The sequence below is a fragment of the Pinus tabuliformis genome, chromosome 1_2 (genome assembly GCF_031772625.1).
Source record: "Pinus tabuliformis cultivar Carrire ecotype Pingquan chromosome 1_2, CPIR1, whole genome shotgun sequence".
Taxonomy (NCBI): Eukaryota; Viridiplantae; Streptophyta; class Pinopsida; order Pinales; family Pinaceae; genus Pinus; species Pinus tabuliformis.
This window is the reverse complement of record NC_142298.1, coordinates 790,885,074-790,904,547: the sequence shown is the minus strand read 5'-3', so window position 1 is coordinate 790,904,547 and position 19,474 is coordinate 790,885,074. Positions and strand designations below refer to the sequence as shown.

Below are 19,474 nucleotides of genomic sequence, written 5' to 3'. Positions count from 1 at the left end.
TCTCTCTATCTAAAACCATCATCACCTGTATGGATTCATTATTTAAAAGAAATAGAGTATTTAGGTCATATCATTTCAAAGGAAGGAGTTAAAGTGGATCCTAAAAACATCCAATCCATTACAAAATGACATTTTCTCAAGAACATCAAGAGTCTTAGGGGATTTTTGGGACTTGAAAGATATTATTAAAAATTTGTTAAAAATTATGCACACATTACAAACCCACTCACATCTCTCTCGAAGAAAAAAAATATTTGTATGGAATGATGAGACTACTTTGGCATTCCATTTAACTTTCATAAAATAAAGTTTAACCACAACTCCCTTGCTACCCTTTCTATTTTATGATAGTTGATGGCTTGAGAAGGTCTGGATTTTAACTCTTTGCCATTCATATTGAATTCCTCTCAATTCAAATCTCATGAATAATTCATTGTAGTTTGTAGAAATTTTACCTAATGTTCACAACCATGGAATCCATAGAACATCTACACCTCCAATGGAAATGGCATACATTGGGCTTACCAGATTATATTCTTCCATACTTAGTTTAATGTGGTGGCATTTTTCCCATACTTAATAGCCTGGATATACCAAGCTATTGAGACACTTTGCTAATATTTTATCAATGAAGTGATAGTTACTTCCTTAGTGAATAAGCGCCATGACCTTTTGCTTCTCAATGTAACCTACAATCTTCAAGGTTTGAGGTGATGACAAACTTGCCAATGCATGCATAGATATTTCACACATGGATAAAACAATATTGTGCACAATTTCAACTTCTATGTCTGCTTTTTTAAGTTGACAAGTTCTTTTTCATTTCATTGTGTAGATGTTTCCATTTTCTCTCTATCATTAGTTTTCAAGGTGAACACTTTTGTTTCTTGGCATTTATGCTCTTTTGATCCTTTGCTGTTACAACCAAAGGCTATACATTTTGCTCTTATTTCCTTTATTTTCTTCTGTGATATTCAAGTAGGTTGAGTTAGGGTTGTCTTATGAATCTCAAACAATCTTTGCTTCATGCATATGGTCCCACCAATAGACTTGTTTGTAGCGTTATTCTTGGCTTGAATATGACTATTCAATTACATAGCTTCCATAATATTTTCATGATGTTCTAGGAAAAGCTCATGTTTAATGTCTTATTTTAATCCAGCCATGTAAGCTTCCAACAAATGTTCATCACTTATGTTATCCATCCTTGTGGCCAATACTCAAAATTTTGAATTTTAATTTTCGATATCACCTAAGTACTTGATTCTTGTCAATTGACTAAAGTAGTCTTGTTCCCAAACTTTTCCATATTGTGCTTCTAAGTCTATTGTAAATAAACCCAAAGTATAAGAATAAAAAAAGGCTTTCTTTTAACTACCCATTTAGACCATTGATAGCGTTATATTTCAAAATTCAAAGTTGTTATGTGAATCGTTTGTTTATCATCTATAATATTATGCAATTCAAAATATTTATTTATTTGTTTCACCTAGGTAAAGATATTTGTTCCTTCAAACTTCTTTAATTCAACCTCGAGAAATTTCATACTGTTTGGAGACAATCCATAAGTAACTCCACTATTTAGAGTTAAATCTTTCTGACAAATGCTTATTTTTAGAAACTTTAACAACATGGATATTACCTTTATTTTCATGAATCACTTCAAACATTATCAATTTTAGGGAGCCTTTCATAGAGGGCTTGTACGATCTTATGTTCCAATTTTCCATCTTTTTCTCCATTTCCTTATTTTCATCCATCTTTTGTTTCAATCATTCCACCATTTTTTTTTGTTTTTTTGTTTTCGTTTTTTCCATATCCTATTTAATTGATTCTTGTATTTGTGACAATTCAACCTTTCTTAACATAGTGTCAATTATTTTCTTAATTTGAATATCTAAATTGAATACTTGATGTTGCACGTCTTCTATTTCTTCATCAGTCATGATTGAGTTTTCTAGAAGTTTAATTGGTGAAGTAACTCTTGGGTGTTTCTTTGGAGCCATGTGAGAAAAATAATGCTCCTCTTTTATCTCTTTATCACAACTATGGTGAGCTCACTGGAGAAAGTTATTGGTTCTGAGGGAAAAGGAGTGTTAGGTGTTATAGTCGTTTGATATACATGTGTGGTTCAATAGTAGTGCTTGGTTCAATCATGCCCTTAGTTGTACTACTCAACTACCTACGCACTAAAGATTGGCCTCACCAAACATTGTTCTCAATGTACTATAACAATTAGGTGTTGAAAATTGCAACAAGAAATTCTCAATTTGATTTTTCCTTGATCAAATTGATAAAATTTGAATTTCCACATCAATAAACAACTTGAATGATGTTAATTTGTGTGACATGGCTTATGTCACCCAGTTTACTCAGTAAATTCGAGTTGGAGGAGTTAGAGTTCAATTTTGCATGTGTGATTGCTAATTTGTAGCAATCAAGGCCATTTATCTCATTTCCAATTAAACTAGTTCCAACTGTTGGTCGAACTAGTGGAGGGTCAAGTTAAGCAGTGGGACTTCAGTTAAACTTAATGATCATCCAGTAACTGATCAATCATCCCAAAATATCTAGTGCATCCAGAGAATTTGAGTTACCTAGTTGAGATGGAGATTCCAAGGCAATGTAACATCAGTAGTAGACTAGTTTTGAGTGTACAGGTGTTGCATGCAGTCAAATTATCAGCCTAAGGAATTGCACAATTTAATTAGAGGAATTTCCTAAATAATGGGGCTTAATTCCTCAAGGAACAACACAAGGAAGTATGAGCTCAAGACGAGGCAAAATGTGACCTAGTCTGGGTTAGATGGCTTCAATGAAGAATGAAATAAATTGTGCACTTGCAGGGTGAAATCAGTTGTGCAAAGAAATTTTAATACAGCTCTATTCATTTGATTAATGCAAGCAAGCATTGGGTTTTTTAGCAAATTTATTTCCCCAGATAAAAATACTTGTTGCATGTGTGTTATTTCTTCTTGTATGTCTGAGATTTTTGCTATAAATTTTAAATTAATGTCCTCAAAGCAGTAGAGTAGGTTTGTGTCTTGTGATTTTGATTAAAACTTCATGAGCAATTGCAAATATACAACCTAATTTCTACATGGTATCAGAGCAGGCTTCACATTAAAACAACAAATTCGAAGTCATTTCTCAGAGGTTCAAATTTGAAGATTAGTGTAGCGAGATTTATTCAGAGCTGAGAAGATGGCCTTCAATGGACTAAGGCTAGAGTACCCAAAATACTGGGTACCCAAAATACTGAAGCTTGACCGCTGTAGTTGACATTTTCAAAAAAATTAGCTGGATTTTTTCAAAATCATGTTGTAATTTCTATCATTTTCTATGCAAAATTAAGGCACTCAAAATTCTAAAACTTGACAACTATAATCCACTTTTTCAAAAAATTTAGCTAAATTTTTTCAAAATCATGTTGGAATTTTTATTATTATCATGATGGCTCCAACAATTTTTCATGCATTTTCAAATATGGAACGACGACCATGATGTTGTTCACAATGTCGTATCGTTTCTTTCACCTCTTCCATTACAATATAATAGTATTTTCTAATAACACCATAAATAGGTAGCATATGGAAAAATTACATCTCGGAAGACAAAAAAAAAAAATGTACAAAAACATGTTCACATAAACAAAAACAACTACATGGATAATAGATAACCTCTACATGACATTACTATTATTTACCAAATAGCCATATTCGAATACACATAACTAATCATTTCAAGTATAACTCATTATCATCCACCCTAGCTTTCAACAATGTCCATTCACATGTTGCTATTTTTCCACACACTACTATTATTTACAAAATATCCATATTCAAAATACACATAACTAATACTTTCAACTCTAACTCATTATCATCCACCCTTTCTTTCAACAATGTCCATTTACATGTCGCTATTCTTTCACAAACTATTATTATTTACAAAATATCCATTTTCAGAATACACATAACTAACTATTGCAATTGTAACTCATTATCATCCACCCTTGCTTTCAACAATGTCCATTCACATGTCCCTATCCTTCCCCACTCTATGCTATTCTTCCCCACTCTATGCTATTCTTCACCACTTTATGCCTTATGGCGTTTCCTTTGCAACATAAGGTGCAAATGCTAGTAATAATTCAATTTTAAAAAGTTACCACTAAAAGCCAAATTGATGTATGAGGCTCTCTTCTTTATGGAACAAGGGATCCACCTCCATGTAGCAATTTGATTTCTAATGTCTACAAAGACATACATATTCTATCTCCTTTGGATTTGAACCTATAACTTCTATCTCCTTTGGATTTGAACCTATAACTTCTAAAGAGGAAACACATACTCTTATCTTCTCCACCGAATTTTAATTCCTATAAATGACATAATAAGCTTAGAAAAAAATAAAAAATCATTTTCCAAATTTATAAATATAATTATTAAATAATTAAAATAATGATGAGTCTCATAATTCCCATCTCCGTCTAGTTCACGAATATTCAGGGAATCAAAAATCGACATAAACTCAAAGGGCTCAGTGTTATGGTTATTCAACAACGAGTTGCTTAGCAGTTGACCTTTGTCAACTACCCCCGACAACTACTACGAAAATTGGTCAACCCCGAGCTTTAGTCCCTACGTTCTACTACCTGCTCGGCTCTGACCACTATTGGCACAGCTGTATTCGTTGAGCCCCGTGGTCGACCACCTTGTTGCTACAGGTCACCTCACACACCTGTCTGTTGCAAGTCGACCCGCTCACAACTTGTTCATTCCTCAGTTGGTTTTCGGTCTCGTCTAGCACCATCAATTTGTTTCGTAGTAGTTTCTTGGTGGCAGTAGCCCGTTGGCTACGCCTAACCTGGCAGTTGTGGTCTGCGTTCTATCCACTACTCACAAAAAAATGTGTGCTTCATGTAGACTCTCTTGCAATTCCCTATGCGTGGTCTTCACGCTTAAATCTGTGCATGCAACATCTAACACCTCCTCGAGGGCTTGACGACTGCTTATTGGTGGTTGTTTCGTCAGTCGTTTCCTTTGCAACTCCTGACTAACTACGCATATACTACAACAAATCCTTTCACTGATTGGACCAACCGTTGTTTGTTCAAACACTTTTTGTCACAGCTGTAGGCCTCATCGACGACCAATTTTTTGTGTACTTTGTCGCATGGAATTGGCATGGTCTTGTCTCTGCCACAGTCCACATCACTTGGGGGCTAGTCGGCTTGTTGTTTATGGTGGTTGTGCCCGTTTCCCTTGTACACCCGTACATGCTTGACTTTTCCATAGCATGATTTGGTCGTGGATGTGCCATTGCTAGCTTGGGGCCTCGCTGTTTCCCTGGTGATTAGTTGGCTCATGCATGTCGACTACAAGCACCACCCCACCTTTTTTCTTTCTTTTCTTTTTTTTTAAATAGTGCTAATCAAAAGAGATTTGGCCTAAATTCTTAAAAAAAAAAACAACAACAATTTTTGTTGCTTTTTAAAAATAACTTCTAGTTCATACGATGTTGATGGTGCTTGACCCGTTAACATTAGGGGATCTCCATGGTATGGGATCTCCACGGTGTGGAGTTCCCAATGGTCATTGGGTTCGGTTGATGTTGCATGTGCATGTTGCTCCTTGTCTGTGATTTGGCATACTTGACATGTTTGTCCATTTGTGAAAATTGCATTTTCGTCCGTTCGTTCGTTCGCGAACGCATCTTCGCATGTTCGTCTGTTCGTCCGTCTGCGAACACATCTTCACATCTTCCTCTGTTCGTCTGTCTACAAACACCTCTTCGAATGGTTGTCTGTTTTCGAGCACATATCTTCACATGCATCGTTTGTTCGTCCATTTGTGAACATATCCTTTTGCATGTACTCCCTTTGTTCATCCCATCTGTCGTCACCTCATGTTCCTTCATGTACTTGTATCTACAGTCACTCATGATGAGACGACATCAAATCCAAAAATATTCTAGTCTACCATGATGCATGATCATTTTTGGATGAAGGTGACCGGGAGAGCGGACAAGGTTGCGAAACAGCATGAGGCAAGTTTCAGGCTAGTGTGCGGGCTCTAGGCACTACTGGTGAAAAATGCGCAGAAGTCACTGGGAGATGGAGCGGGCAATCTGGATTGGCAGTGACTGCCCGTGGGGTTTGGCTCGGCTGGAGGACAGATCTGCGCAATTTTTAGAGGGAAGCAGTGCAGGCTGCAGGAAGGCTTGGCAGACAAATTTGCGTAGTTTCTGGAGGGAGCTGGCAGTGGGCTGCGGGAGCTTGGCAGTAGAAACTGCGTAGTTTCTGGAGGGAACTGACAGCGGGCTATTGGTGAGAAAAACTGCACAGTTGTTGGGAGGTTGATCTGCTAACCGCCTCTGTGCAGTTTTTGAGTTGAGCAGACTGCTGGGCTGCAGGTGGCTTGCTCTGGAAATCTGCACAGTTTTCTGGGTGAGCAGCCGGCTAGCTGACTGGATGACTGGCTGGGAAAATGCGCAATTTTCTGACGGAGATAGGGACGGGCATTGGGTGTATGTCTGGCCTGTCTGCGCAATTTTCTCAGTTAGCGAAGCGGGCAAGTTCTGGAGCCTCTGCGCAATTTTTTTGGGGAGTCAGTCCTGGGATGACTGCCTTGTCAAACTCTCTGGTTGACCAGCATGAAGGTTTATTGATCACCTTGCGGGCAACACAACTTGGAATGGCTTATTGGATGCTTCTGTGCTGTTCTGGTGACAGTTGGTCAAGTCGAAGACGGGGTGAAGGTTCGGCTGTTAGAGGGGGATCTACTCGTTAGAACTTCAACAAAGTGGCTAAGTGTGTGAGCAAGAGAATTTGTGTATACGCGACCTTGCAAACACACACTCACATGACTCGTCGACAAGACACCTCAAACCATCAAGACACACATGCTCAATATGACTAACCGACGATGCGAGCGACAAGCACAATGCTTGCGATAGATCGTTGGACGACCGTGACGACGCTTGTGTGACAGTGCATACAACTTCGTGTGTGAGTGCGGCAGATGTTTACATAGCGAACACAACATGTGCATACGAAGCGAAGACCTTCAAGATCACCAGAACGAGGCCACAAGCATGACATAGCAATCAACATGCAAAAGATGACAGGTGGTCGAACAAGTGAAAATGAAGCACAGCATGTAGAAGCAACACATAAAGTGACTTTTTGTGTTTGCACACATGCATGTTACTAAGGACAAGATGATATGACAATAACAAACAGTCATGCAAACTCAACTAAGAGGTGTACTTTGAAAGATGTTCCATACTTACCATACTTACCCTCAAGATGATCATGCATCCGACAGAGTTTGCAAGCGGTCTTGATCTTTTCCATTACTCGACTCTTTGGTCCTTTTCCTTAACTCCTTGGAAGCAATTTCAGCATGTCACCTTTTCCTGTAATCATTGAGAGGTAGATCTATGCAATTTCAGCAGAAAGTGACTGCTGCCGGAATGACGCCCTGGGAGGCCCGTCTGCGCAATTTCTGCATGCAAGAACAAAATGACAACTTGGACAGCACTGCGCAGTTTTGAGGCTCAAAGCATTGTTGCGGGACAGGGCCCCCGGGAGGACACCTCTACGTAATTTCTTAGTGTAGTGCAGCTGGACTTCCCTGCGCATTTATTGAGAGGAGTACTGGCTGGGGTCTCTGCGGGCTGCGAAGTTTCAGCAGGCAAGGGAGGTTGGTGTCTTTGTGCACTATGGGGTTTCAACAGGCAAGGGAGATTGGTTGATGGTTACAGAAACAAAGTGCATAGTTCTGGGATGCTGGATGAGGCTAGGTTTCTTAGGAAAATGGCTAAGTGTGAAATCAGTGAAACATATGCACACGGACACGGACACTCAGTGACATAATGTAGACCATCCAGAATACATAAGACATTACTTTGCTTGATGCAACAATCTTCGTGATGTGAGTGCGTGAGGTGAGTGTGAAACATGTCTATGTGATGACAACCACTCATACACACACAACATTCCCTTTGTATGACAAACAACGAGCCCTGTGCCAAAATATGACACATGTTGCATGAAGATGAGAATGCGAACAACTCTTAAGATCAAGGAGGGGAGCTTGAAATCGTCAACTTACCAACAAGCGACCAAGGATAATCGATCAAAGGATCCAAGGTGGTTGTAGCCGCTACAACACAATCCGAACCAAATTTTGATGTGAATCTAACACTTGTAATTCCAAGATCGATTCAGAGTTAGAGCTCTAATATCATGTTAGATTTTGTCGGAACTCAACACCCGATATTTAATTCCCAGCAATTAATTACTAAACAAATACACATATAAGTTTCTTACACATAAAATTTAGTTAACCAAATTATAATATAAATCACATGAATTACAAACATATTTCTAGCAACAAATCAATTCTTCATTAATTAAAATCGGAACTTACTTGGGCTCTCGTCTTGGGAAAATGGGGCAACTAAGAAAATACAATACAAAACTTTGAATCTGATCCAATAGATCTACTCTTTCTCATATATCTGGATCTCCAACCCCTTTGCATTCTCTAAGACCCAACACACACGTATTGAAATGTCGCTCCCAAACTTGTGTTGTTGTTGTGTCTTAGCCTCAACACTTAAACTCAATTTATAATTTTCTTAAGACTTAACTTTATTTAACTTTCCTATCTTTAGTTTTCTTTAGTTTTCTTTACTTTATCTCAAGTACAAGCCATAAATTTAACTTGCCTTACATACACATCTCGTGCAACTCAAATACATGTCTTACATGTCCCATACAATCAATATACAAACAATATACAAACTCCATAGTTAACATGCAACTCACGTGCATACCTTATATTTCGCATGCAATCTCCTAAAGAGATGAAACAAAACCCTTTTAGTCAAAACTAAAAATACTTCCCCAAGCTAAAAATAAATAAATATATATATATATATATAACAATTTCATCCAAAACGCGTTAGGGTAAATGTAACGAAACTAAAGTTTCTCAGGGTTTAGTAAAAATGTCATGGACAGTGGTGGTCACTTGGGCCTTGCCGTAACTAGCCGTGTTCAATGGCTTCGCACCTTCTTGCAGTTACTGTTTGTTCTATTTTGAATTAATTATAGTCCACCATGAAACCTTTTGTATTTTGACTTGGACTCGATGTAACTGCAGAGTTTTCATTTCTGACATCATCAGATTCGAGATTTTAATTTTTGGTTTATTTCATGGAATCGTGATTCAATTTTTAAAAAAATTTGACAAAATATTACTTATAAAAAGTCAAAATATCTATTAATTAAATTATACTAATAACAGGTGATCTAAATATCTTTGCTAATTGCAGGTGATCTAAATATGACTCTTAATCCAGATGAATGCTGGGGTCAAGGTAGAACTGTGGACAACCTGGCCCACAGAATGAGAAGGGAACTTTTAAGGAGGGATCTGGTTGATATCATTCCAGATAGAATGACTCCAACGTGGAACAATGGAAGAATGGGTTCTGCCTACATAGCAAAGAGAATCGACCGATTTATCTTAAATTCCAGTATTATTGAAAAGTGGGGAATGCCGATTGCAAAAACAGGAGCAGCTTTCTCCTCGGACCACATGCCCATCATCCTGGAATGGGCGCATATGGAGCGAAGGATGGGCTATTCTTTTAAGTTCAACAGAATTCACCTTCAAGATGAATCTTTCAACGACTTCATAAAATCTTGCTGGAGAGATATTCTCCAGTCTGAAGACGCTTTTCTACATACTTTTAGAGACAAAATTCAAATGCTGAGGGAGCATGCAAAGACGTGGCAGATTAAAAAACAGAGGAAGGATAAACAGGATCTATATGATATTAATCAAGAAATAAGTCGGCTATCCTCCACAATCCATTACAGCGGCCTGTCACTGGACAAAAAATCTCTTATCAGAACTCTGGAAAGAAAAAAGCATGATCTGCTGAAAAAAGAGGAGGCAACATGGCGATTAAAAAGCCGAGCTACATGGCTTAGGGAGGGTGACCGTAACACAAGGTTTTTTCACAATTTCGCCAATGCTCGCAGAATGAAGAACTCAATTTGGAAAATTGAAAATGGTGATGGAGACCTTCTTTATTCCCACCAGGAAATTGCTGCAGAAGCCACAAGATTCTTCAAGGAACAATATAAAAGGCAAAGCGGTGATCTAAATGACATGCTATGGGCTGTGGGCCAATTGCCAGTTATGTTTGATGATGCTGCAAACGAAGACTTCTTTAGGCCTATATCGGAGGAGGAGCTTTCTGATACTATTAAGAGTTTCAAAAAAGATAAAAGCCCGGGGCCGGACGGCTGGCCGGTTGAATTTTTCACTCATTTCTATGATCTGTTTAAAAATGACATGCTGGACATGGCGGATGCCTCCCGCGTCTCAGGGAACATCAATAGTGCCTTATCGGCCACCTTCATTGCTCTAATTCCCAAAAAAGACAAATCAACGTCTTTTGGGGATTACAGGCCGATCGCACTGTGCAATTCGCTCTACAAAATCATTTCTAAAATAATTGCCGAAAGGTTGAAGAAAGTCCTAAGCTCCTTCATTACAAAGGATCAACATGCATTCCTAAAGGATAGGCTCATCCTGGATGCTGTTGCCATGGCCCAGGAATGCCTCTTCTCTATTTCCTCTAAAAATACTGATGCTGCTGCTCTCAAGATTGATCTAAAAAAGGCTTTCGACTGTGTTGATTGGAGCTTTCTTAGGATCCTTCTGGCAAAAATAGGATTAAGGCCCCAGGCAATAAGTTGGGTGATGGCGTGTGTCGAAAGTGTAAACTTCTCTGTTATCATAAATGGCATTCCGTCTTCCTTCTTTCACGCCGAGAGGGGGCTCCGCCAGGGATGCCCTCTTTCCCCCATCCTCTTTATTCTCGTAATGAATTCTCTAAGTACCCACATTAATCTTGCTGTTGTAGAAGGAAGGTGCAGACCGGTCAAGATATGCAAGGACATCTCTCTTTCTCACAATCTTTTCGTGGATGACATTTTAATTTTCGCAATGTTATGCAAATCTACTTGGGTCTGTCTCTTTGTGATCCTCCAGAAGTTTCATTCTGCCTCGGGCCTTAATATTAACAAAGGGAAAACAGTGCTATATCACAATGCTTCAAACTCTGCAATGGCTCAGTGGATTGCTGATCGTTTTGGTATTACTCTTGCACTGATAAAGGACGGGTTTACATATTTGGGGTTTCGTTTAAAAGCGCGGGGATATCGCAGCCACGATTGGCATTGGTTGTTAGATCGTTTCTACAACAAAATATCTGGTTGGGAAATGCGTCTTCTATCACTTGCTGGCAGATATATTTTGGTACAGGCTGTACTCTCCCAACTCGCGGTGTATTGGGGCCACCTTTTTATTCTTCCGGCCTCTGTCACAAAGAAAATGAAGTCTATTGCTGCAAACTTCTTGTGGGGCGGCCGATCATACCAGACAAAATTTCACCTTGTGAGCATGGACTCTATCACAAGGCCTAAAAAGGCAGGTGGATGGGGCCTTCTTGACATGAAATGCTTTGGAAAAGCGCTCATCTGTAAATCCCTTCACAGAGGCATCTTTGGTAGCAGTCCGTGGAGTACTCTCATCAATCAGAAGTATCTCAAAGGCCGGAATATGGCATACTGGTTCAGAAGGTCCACTCTCGGCATCAGATCTGGCTCCCCCATTTGGCTCTGCTTCAGGAAATTTCAATCTTTTTTTATGATGAATCTAAAATGGACTATCTTTTCTGGCACAAGTGTCTTCATCGGTATTGACCCTACCCTGCACAACCTAGAATCCATGATCCCTCCACCATTACTCTCCTTTTTCCATTCAAGGGGTCTTTTTACCTGGGATAAGCTCATTCTCACTTGGTCCTCTCAGGAGCCTATATGGAAAAACGACCTCCAATTGGCCTTACCCCCCCCCCCCTCCGCCCCCTATGGCTCTCTTTTACCTCCCGATTCACTCACAGCGGAATCACTCAAATGGGGACAATGGATGCATTGATTTGGTCTATTGGGAAATCAATCCATCCCATCTCTGTCAGGTACCTCTACTCAGCCCTATCCCCCCTCTCTGCGCCTTCCTCCCCTACCTTCCCAGCCAAGCTTTGGAAAGCCCACTGCCCTCTCAAGTCCATCCTTTTCTCATGGCTTCTTTTCTCCAACAAGAACCTCACCTGGGAGGTCCTACAAAAAAAAGGTTGGCACGGTCCTAGCAGGTGTCAGCTATGCTCAGCTGCGGCAGAATCAAATTTTCATATGTTCTTCGAGTGTACCGCCTCCACTGCAATCTGGTATGAACTCTCTATGACTTATGGTTTTCCTCACTGATCTTTTGCTTCTGTACAGGATGGTTTTTTATGGTGGAGCGCCCAATGTCCCTCCTGGCATGCTCTCTTCATACTCACCTGCTGGCACCTCTGGAAGTGGCGGAACGGTCGTATTTTCCAAGGCTGCTGTCTGCCTCTTAACTCCATCCTGACTACTATTTCTGGGTTCATGCCTTCGGACTAAGCGGGCTCTCCCATAAGCTCTATCATCCTTTTATGTTTCAGCAATGCGCTCCAATATGTAAAATCTTTGCGCTATCTGAACGAGCTCCCACATAACTTTTATATGTCGTTACATCTTTGGACAGTTTTTCTACAGTTTTTCTACAGAACCTATTAGTGGGAATCAGTTACTCCCTCTTCAAAATGTTTTGTCTATTATGGCTGAGGTTTTTGCGGGAATCAGTTATTCCCTCTTCAAAATGTTCTGTCTATTATGGCTGAGGTTTTGAACTCATATGTATATCCTGATCTTTATATATCCTTAATATAATCTATACTGCTTTTTCTCTCTGAAAAAAAAAAAACAAAAAAATTCTTGATGACACAGATTTTTATTTGTTCTCTACTCTATAATAAATATTAGAGGGTCATTGATTGTGATGAAAGGAGTAATTCCCATTGATTGTAAAACATTTAATATTTTGTAACTCGGTTATATATTATTAAATTTAAATGAAAAATATGATATAAATTTTATTTTATGACCATTGATATTAAGTATTTTATTACATAGTATAATTAAAGATATAGAATATTAAATGTTTTGTAATAAGATGTTTATTGTTTCTTTTTATTAATAAAAAATCTATATCATTTTTCTCATTAAATATTTTATAGTTAATTGTTTATTATTATTTTTATTTCTTTATTATTATATTTGAAATATATTTATGAATTTATAAATATAGTGAATCATGAGAAATCCTCAAAGTTCTAGTTTTATATAAATTTAACAATTTAATTTCATCATTTCAACATTCTAAAAAAACCATTATAATTAAGAAAAATACAAAAAATAAAACTTATAGAATATAATTTTGAAAAAGTATAATTAATTTTTTATTTTTCTAAAAATCATGTGTTTTTTTTAATAAATAGTGAGAAAATTTATTATAGCTCAATTGTCAAATCAATACTTTGACAATCATCACTAATTGTTATCTGTTAATGTAGATTGATTCATCTTATTATTAAAAAAAACCACGTCAATACTTGGACAATCATCACTAATTACTATTGGCTGATATAGATTGATTCATCCCCATTATTCAAATCAAAGAAACCATATCACTTACAACAATTAGCTAGTTTTTTTAGACTTTCATTTTATCTAAATATATTTAAATCTTGAAATGCCTAAAAAGACAAATTCTAAGCTAAATAAAAGAAGTTTTTAATGGAGTGGGAGGTGGAGGAATTGTCCGACGGCTAAAAATGGTTGGAATCTGGGCAAAAAAAATAAAAAAATCTTGTAGATGACTGTTTGAATCATGTTTTTATGGTGAAAATAGATTCAGCACCATCAAAAACCACTAAGACACCTAAAATTATAAAATTTGACAGCTTTTATTTGGATTTACAAAAATCCATACTAATTTTTTTTCAAAATATAACTAAAATTTCCTTAACTTTTAGAGAGAAAAACATGATCATCGCACTACTGCATTTTTAATGTACCAAAAACATAAAATCATAAAATCTTTTATCATCCTAGTTAACTCAACTGGAAAAAAAAAAAAAAATTATAAATTTTGAGTGCAATGACCACATTGTATTAATTATTTATTTATTAATATTTTAATGGTCAATTTGTTATAATAATAAAAATTATAAAATTTGAATGGAATGTAAACATTATTATCCATATATCATCTGCCAAGGCCACATCCTGTTGCTGTAACTATCACTCCAACAGAGGGGCTGTATTTAATGAAATTGATGTTGGGACGGATTCGAAAACGGGGAAATAGCTTTTAAAAGACAAGTAATATGTCTTTCAGACAGCGTGGGAAGTGATGTAAGAAGATCTGAGAGGACCCCTCCGGCTGCTCCAGCGAACTTCTCGTGAAGGCTTATTATAGTTTCAGCGAATTTTACACGGCTTATGGGAGGTATGAAAGGTCAGGACTAGGGGAGAAATGAAGTATAAGGACATAGGCAGAGCAAGCTGAATGCACAGCCAGAACCTCAGGAACAATAGTTTTGAGGCGTCGAGGGCAGGAAGTTAGTAGTGGTGGTATGCATTAGGTGCAATGGAAGGACCAGAGTGTGGAAGGAATGATGCAGAGATGGAGATGGTGACAGTTCACTGCGTCAATGTTCCGCCCAGCGAAGGCATCGTGCAGGAAGTGAAACACGCAGTGAAAGAAACTCTGTTCCCCGATGACCCATTTCGGCAATTCAAGAACCAGCCCAGGTCGAGAAAATGTTTTCTTGGGCTACAGTATGTGTTTCCCATCTTACAATGGGCACCCAAATATTCCCTCAACTTGTTGAAATCTGATGTCCTGTCTGGCATCACTATTGCTACTCTTGCCATTCCACAGGTAATATGATAGGTTGAGTGCTTCCATTTATGTCAATTGCAGATTCCAGAAATATTCTGTTATGCTGAATTATCTGGTTTTGAGTTTTTGTTTCTCTTTTTGCTATCCTCTGTTTAATTTAGCATTTGATGTTTATATAACGTGGTGGAATCCTTACAGGGAATAAGCTACGCGAAGTTGGCTAACCTGCCTCCTGTGATGGGGCTCTGTGAGTATTCATGCTCAATGTTGGTTTCAGTTTTCAGTTTTCATCAGAGTTCAAGCTTCTTAATGACATATTTTCAGCTCTTGCTTTTGGGGTTTGTGCCTCTCACTGCAATTGAAACTTGGTGGAACAGCTTGTGTTGGGGTTTGCAGTGTGCACTTGTCAATTGTGATTGGCAATCAAGAGGATTTAGGAGACTTTGGTTGTTTCATTTATGGATTACATCCTTGCTTGCTGCTAGACACTTTGAATTGTGTTCTTGATTGGCTTTGCTTTTGATTTTTTAATTTTTTTTTCACAGATACCAGCTTTGTTCCTCCCCTGATATATGCAATGCTGGGGAGTTCAAAGGATCTCGCAGTGGGTACAATCGCTGTTGTATCGCTTCTTCTTGGTTCGGTAATTGGTGACGAGGTCTCGCCAACAGAAAACCCTGAACTTTATATAACATTGGCCATAACTGCCACATTTTTTGCTGGTGTCTTCCAAGCAGCTTTGGGTATTTTCAGGTATAAGTTATAACCAGTACAATCACATTAAAAGTAAAAGGTATATGACAAATTTTGTAGTTTAATTGAATATCTCTGTGTTATAAAATAGTATGTAAATCATAAAATTCAAATTTCCAATTTCCAGTGAGTCAAATGATAGCTCTAGTTTGTTGTTAGATTAGTCCTGGTTAAAATGAAGTGAATTGAATTGGGTTTGAATTCATTATTCAATGCCATTTACTGTATATACTTGATGTTGTATGTTGCAGGCTAGGTTTCATCATAGACCTCCTTTCCCATGCAACTATTGAAGGGTACATGACGGGTTCAGCGATTATTGTGTCCCTCCAACAGCTCAAAGGAATCCTTGGACTCGAGAAATTTACCGAAGAGACCGACATAATTTCTGTCATCACCTCAGCAACCAAACAAGTGCACGAGGTTTCTCACTGCCATTCAATTTCCTTTTTGACAAAGTTGCCACAGGGCAAGCAGGCCTCTTGATGTGGAACTCTCTCTTGTTTGTTTATGTGCAGTGGAGATGGCAAAGCATTATACTCGGTCTGGGTGCTCTGATTTTCCTCTTCACTGCCCGTTACATCGTGAGTATTGCCAGTTGAAGCCCTGGAGTATTAGATCATGTTTTTGTTTGATTTTTTCCCAGAAATCATCCTACTTTTTCTTTCATAACTGGATTTAAACTCTTGGGTAGAGTCCACAAAGATTAGGTTTTCCTCTGAACAGGGCTCATAGCTGTAGGTTTGTGCTGTGACAGAGCAAGAGAAGGAACCGGTTATTCTGGGTCTCTGCTGCTGCTCCACTGGCATCTGTGATTCTGGGTAGCTTGCTGGTCTTCGCAACACGTGCAGATAAGCATGGAGTGCAAATTGTATGTCATAAAGCTGGATCCTTATGGTGATTATGATGAATATGCCAAGTTTTCTTCTCTGATTATATTTTTACTGTTTTCTTGATGCAACAGGTGGGTACCTTGAAAAAAGGCATAAACCCGTTGTCTGTTGGCAAGTTAGTCTTTCATGGAGAGTATTTGGGGACCAGTTTGAAGGCAGGGCTGATAGTTGGTCTCATTTCCCTAGCTGTAAGAGGACTAGCTTTCTCAAAACTCATAATGTCGTAGAATTTTTAAAAGTCATCTTGATGGGGATAGCAGATTTTTGGAATATCTTGGAATCCCATCTAACCAGGGGATAGCAGATTTTTGGAATATCTTGAAATCAGAATATCTGGAAATCGGACAAAGTGACATCAAACAATTAACTTTGCAGGAATATAAATATTTAGGATAAGAATGGCACTTACAACCTTCCATATATTTAAAATTTAATAGTATGCCATTAATCACATTTACAGGAAGGATTAGCCGTGGGAAGAACATTTGCTCTCTTCAAGAATTATCAAATTGATGGCAATAAGGAGATGGTTGCGATTGGAATAATGAATGTAGTCGGTTCCTGCACTTCCTGTTATGTTTCAACAGGTTTTATTTTGCCCCCTTTTCACATTTCATCTGTCCGTTGAAGCCAGAACGTACGATTGCTCCAGAACTGTAGCTAATGAATGGCTGGCTGGTGTTTTGCAGGTGCTTTTTCCAGGACAGCAGTAAATTTCAATGCTGGATGCAAAACGGCAGCCTCAAATATAGTAATGGCCATTGCTATTATGTTCACTCTTCTGTTTCTAACTCCTCTCTTCCACTACACCCCCAATGCTGTGCTGTCGGCCATTATCGCCTCGGCAATGCTGGGTCTAATCGACATCCATTCCCCTATTCATCTGTGGAAGTTGGACAAGATCGACTTCTTCGTCTTCTTGGGAGGCTTATTGGGCGTTGTTTTTGGCACCGTTGAAATCGGTTTGATCATAGCGGTAAGGTTGCACATTAACTCTTATCCATAGATACGCATCGATTCATTCTGTTCAGAGGTTTAATTAAGCAGGGTGAACAGTATCCATTGAACAGTGAAATTATAAAACGGTTGAACAGTATCTATGGACCACACTATTTCTTATTTTAAAGTTTTCAGATTTATTTTAAAATTTTAAGATTTTTTAATGTCTTTTAAAATCTGGTTGGAATTCATTGAAATCATAAATTTGATGAGGCATAATGGAAGTACACTATGAGTTTTTAAAAGTGGTTGAATCTACATATATAAAAAAATAATTTAAACAACACAAATCAAAAAATAATAAAAAATTATTAAATTATAATTTAAAATTATTAAGATTATTTTTTTAATTTTTAGATTTTTTTTGGTTGCCTTCGTTACCCAACTATAACCAACTCATTCAAAAGGCTATTTTCTACACACTTTATATAAAAGTCCATGTCTTAGAAGTTGGGTCAACCTCACTGATCCTGATGAAAAAAATAATTAATCAATTTGTTTTAAGAATTTGGGAGTACCTCAGCTTAATTCAATTATAAATTTAGAAATATTTTAAAATTTAAAGTGAAATTAATTGCTTGACTTTATCTGTTAAATTTCAAAATATTGTTATATTGCAGGTTTCCATCTCACTTGTAAGATTATTGATGCATGTCATGAGGCCTCATACTGCAGTTCTGGGCAACATTCCTGGAACGTGTGTGTATAGAAGTAGAGAGCAATATCCAGATGCCACCAGAGTTCCAGGCATTCTCATACTGCGCATAGATTCTCCAATTCTTTTCGCCAACTCCACCTATCTGCAAGAAAGGTTTGCTTTGGTTCAATATCTAATCCATTGTAGATGAATGAGTAATTGGGTTTTATTAGTTATCATTATAATTTAGTTAATTAATTGAACTATCCTAAAACTGCAATGATGAATTTAGTTAATTAATTTATTCTCTCTTGGTTTTGATATGACAGGATAATTAGATGGATAGAAGATGAAAAGGAAATGCATCATCAAACTCTGCACTACGTAATCCTGGACATGGGTCGTGAGTATTTTCTCAACTGCTCTGGATTTTGATTATGGTTAACTCATGAAATGAAATCAAATTTCCTAACATCGCGCCATTAATAATTTCCCCCCAGCTGTGACGAGCGTCGACACAAGCGGAATCAGCGCCCTTGAGGAGCTCAAGAAGAAATTGGATCTGCGAAGGCTTCAGGTAAGAGGCAGCTTGCAGTCCTCGAGTATCATTTAATGTTTATACTCGTCGATCCTTGAGTTGTATTAAATCTTATTTCCTGCAGCTTGTAATGGCGAATCCCGGGAGGCAGACGATAGAGAAGCTGAACAATTCAAAATTTATGGAAATTCTGGGGAAGGAATGGCTGTTTTTGACAGTGGACGAGGCTGTTGTTACATGCAAAACTCTATTTCACCGTGAAGTGCTCGATAACGCCGATCAGGTGACCCACTAGAAAGCTTCTCAGTTCATTCTTATATCGGCTCTGCCTGCGAATCGCCGAAACTAAAAATGGGGCGGATTCAAATTTTTGTAAAGCGAAAAAAGCTTACAGTATACAAGATGCTAATTTGTCCAATAAGGCCCGGCCCACGCTGAGCTGGAGCGGGTTATGATATATAATTTTTTATATTTAATTCATATTTATTTATGAGGTTGTTTTCAGTGTGATTTTTTGGAAGTTTTTCAAGTAGATTTTTCTCATTTAATTTCTCTAAAATTTGACAAGAATTTATTGAAATTACAAGTTTGATGGGTATCTCTCTCTTTTTTTTTTTTTTTCAGAGAAAAAAACCTTCATAGCTTATATTAAGAGAATATAATGATCTGATACATAAAGTAGATGGGGAACAGATTTTCCAGGTATACCAGGAAGCAGCCAGGTACACCAAAAAACTAGAATCCACAATAAAATATCATATCAATCAAAACCATTCAGATTGTTTGAGAC

General features: G+C 37.8%; 1 protein-coding gene across 1 annotated transcript; it reads left to right on the top strand.

Annotated features, from left to right (window-relative positions):
• The first annotated feature begins 14,330 nt into the window (after window positions 1-14,330).
• Window positions 14,331-19,141, top strand: LOC149208265 (sulfate transporter 3.1-like). The gene is made up of 13 exons (XM_089394036.1): window positions 14,331-14,903; window positions 15,063-15,111; window positions 15,410-15,617; window positions 15,869-16,040; window positions 16,136-16,201; window positions 16,375-16,488; window positions 16,582-16,698; window positions 16,971-17,097; window positions 17,200-17,486; window positions 18,130-18,320; window positions 18,476-18,549; window positions 18,647-18,723; window positions 18,809-19,141. Exons 1-13 carry the CDS (start codon window positions 14,610-14,612, stop codon window positions 18,977-18,979), a joined length of 1,947 nt encoding a protein of 648 aa, XP_089250162.1. The 5' UTR covers window positions 14,331-14,609; the 3' UTR covers window positions 18,980-19,141.
• The last annotated feature ends 333 nt before the right edge of the window (window positions 19,142-19,474 follow it).

Coding starts and splice junctions, on each gene's coding strand:
- LOC149208265 (XM_089394036.1), top strand. CDS start 14,610: ATGGAAGGACCAGAGTGTGGAAGGAATGATGCAGAGATGGAGATGGTG. Junction 14,904..15,062: donor CTACTCTTGCCATTCCACAG/GTAATATGATAG, acceptor GAATCCTTACAG/GGAATAAGCTACGCGAAGTT. Junction 16,202..16,374: donor TCTTCACTGCCCGTTACATC/GTGAGTATTGCC, acceptor GTGCTGTGACAG/AGCAAGAGAAGGAACCGGTT.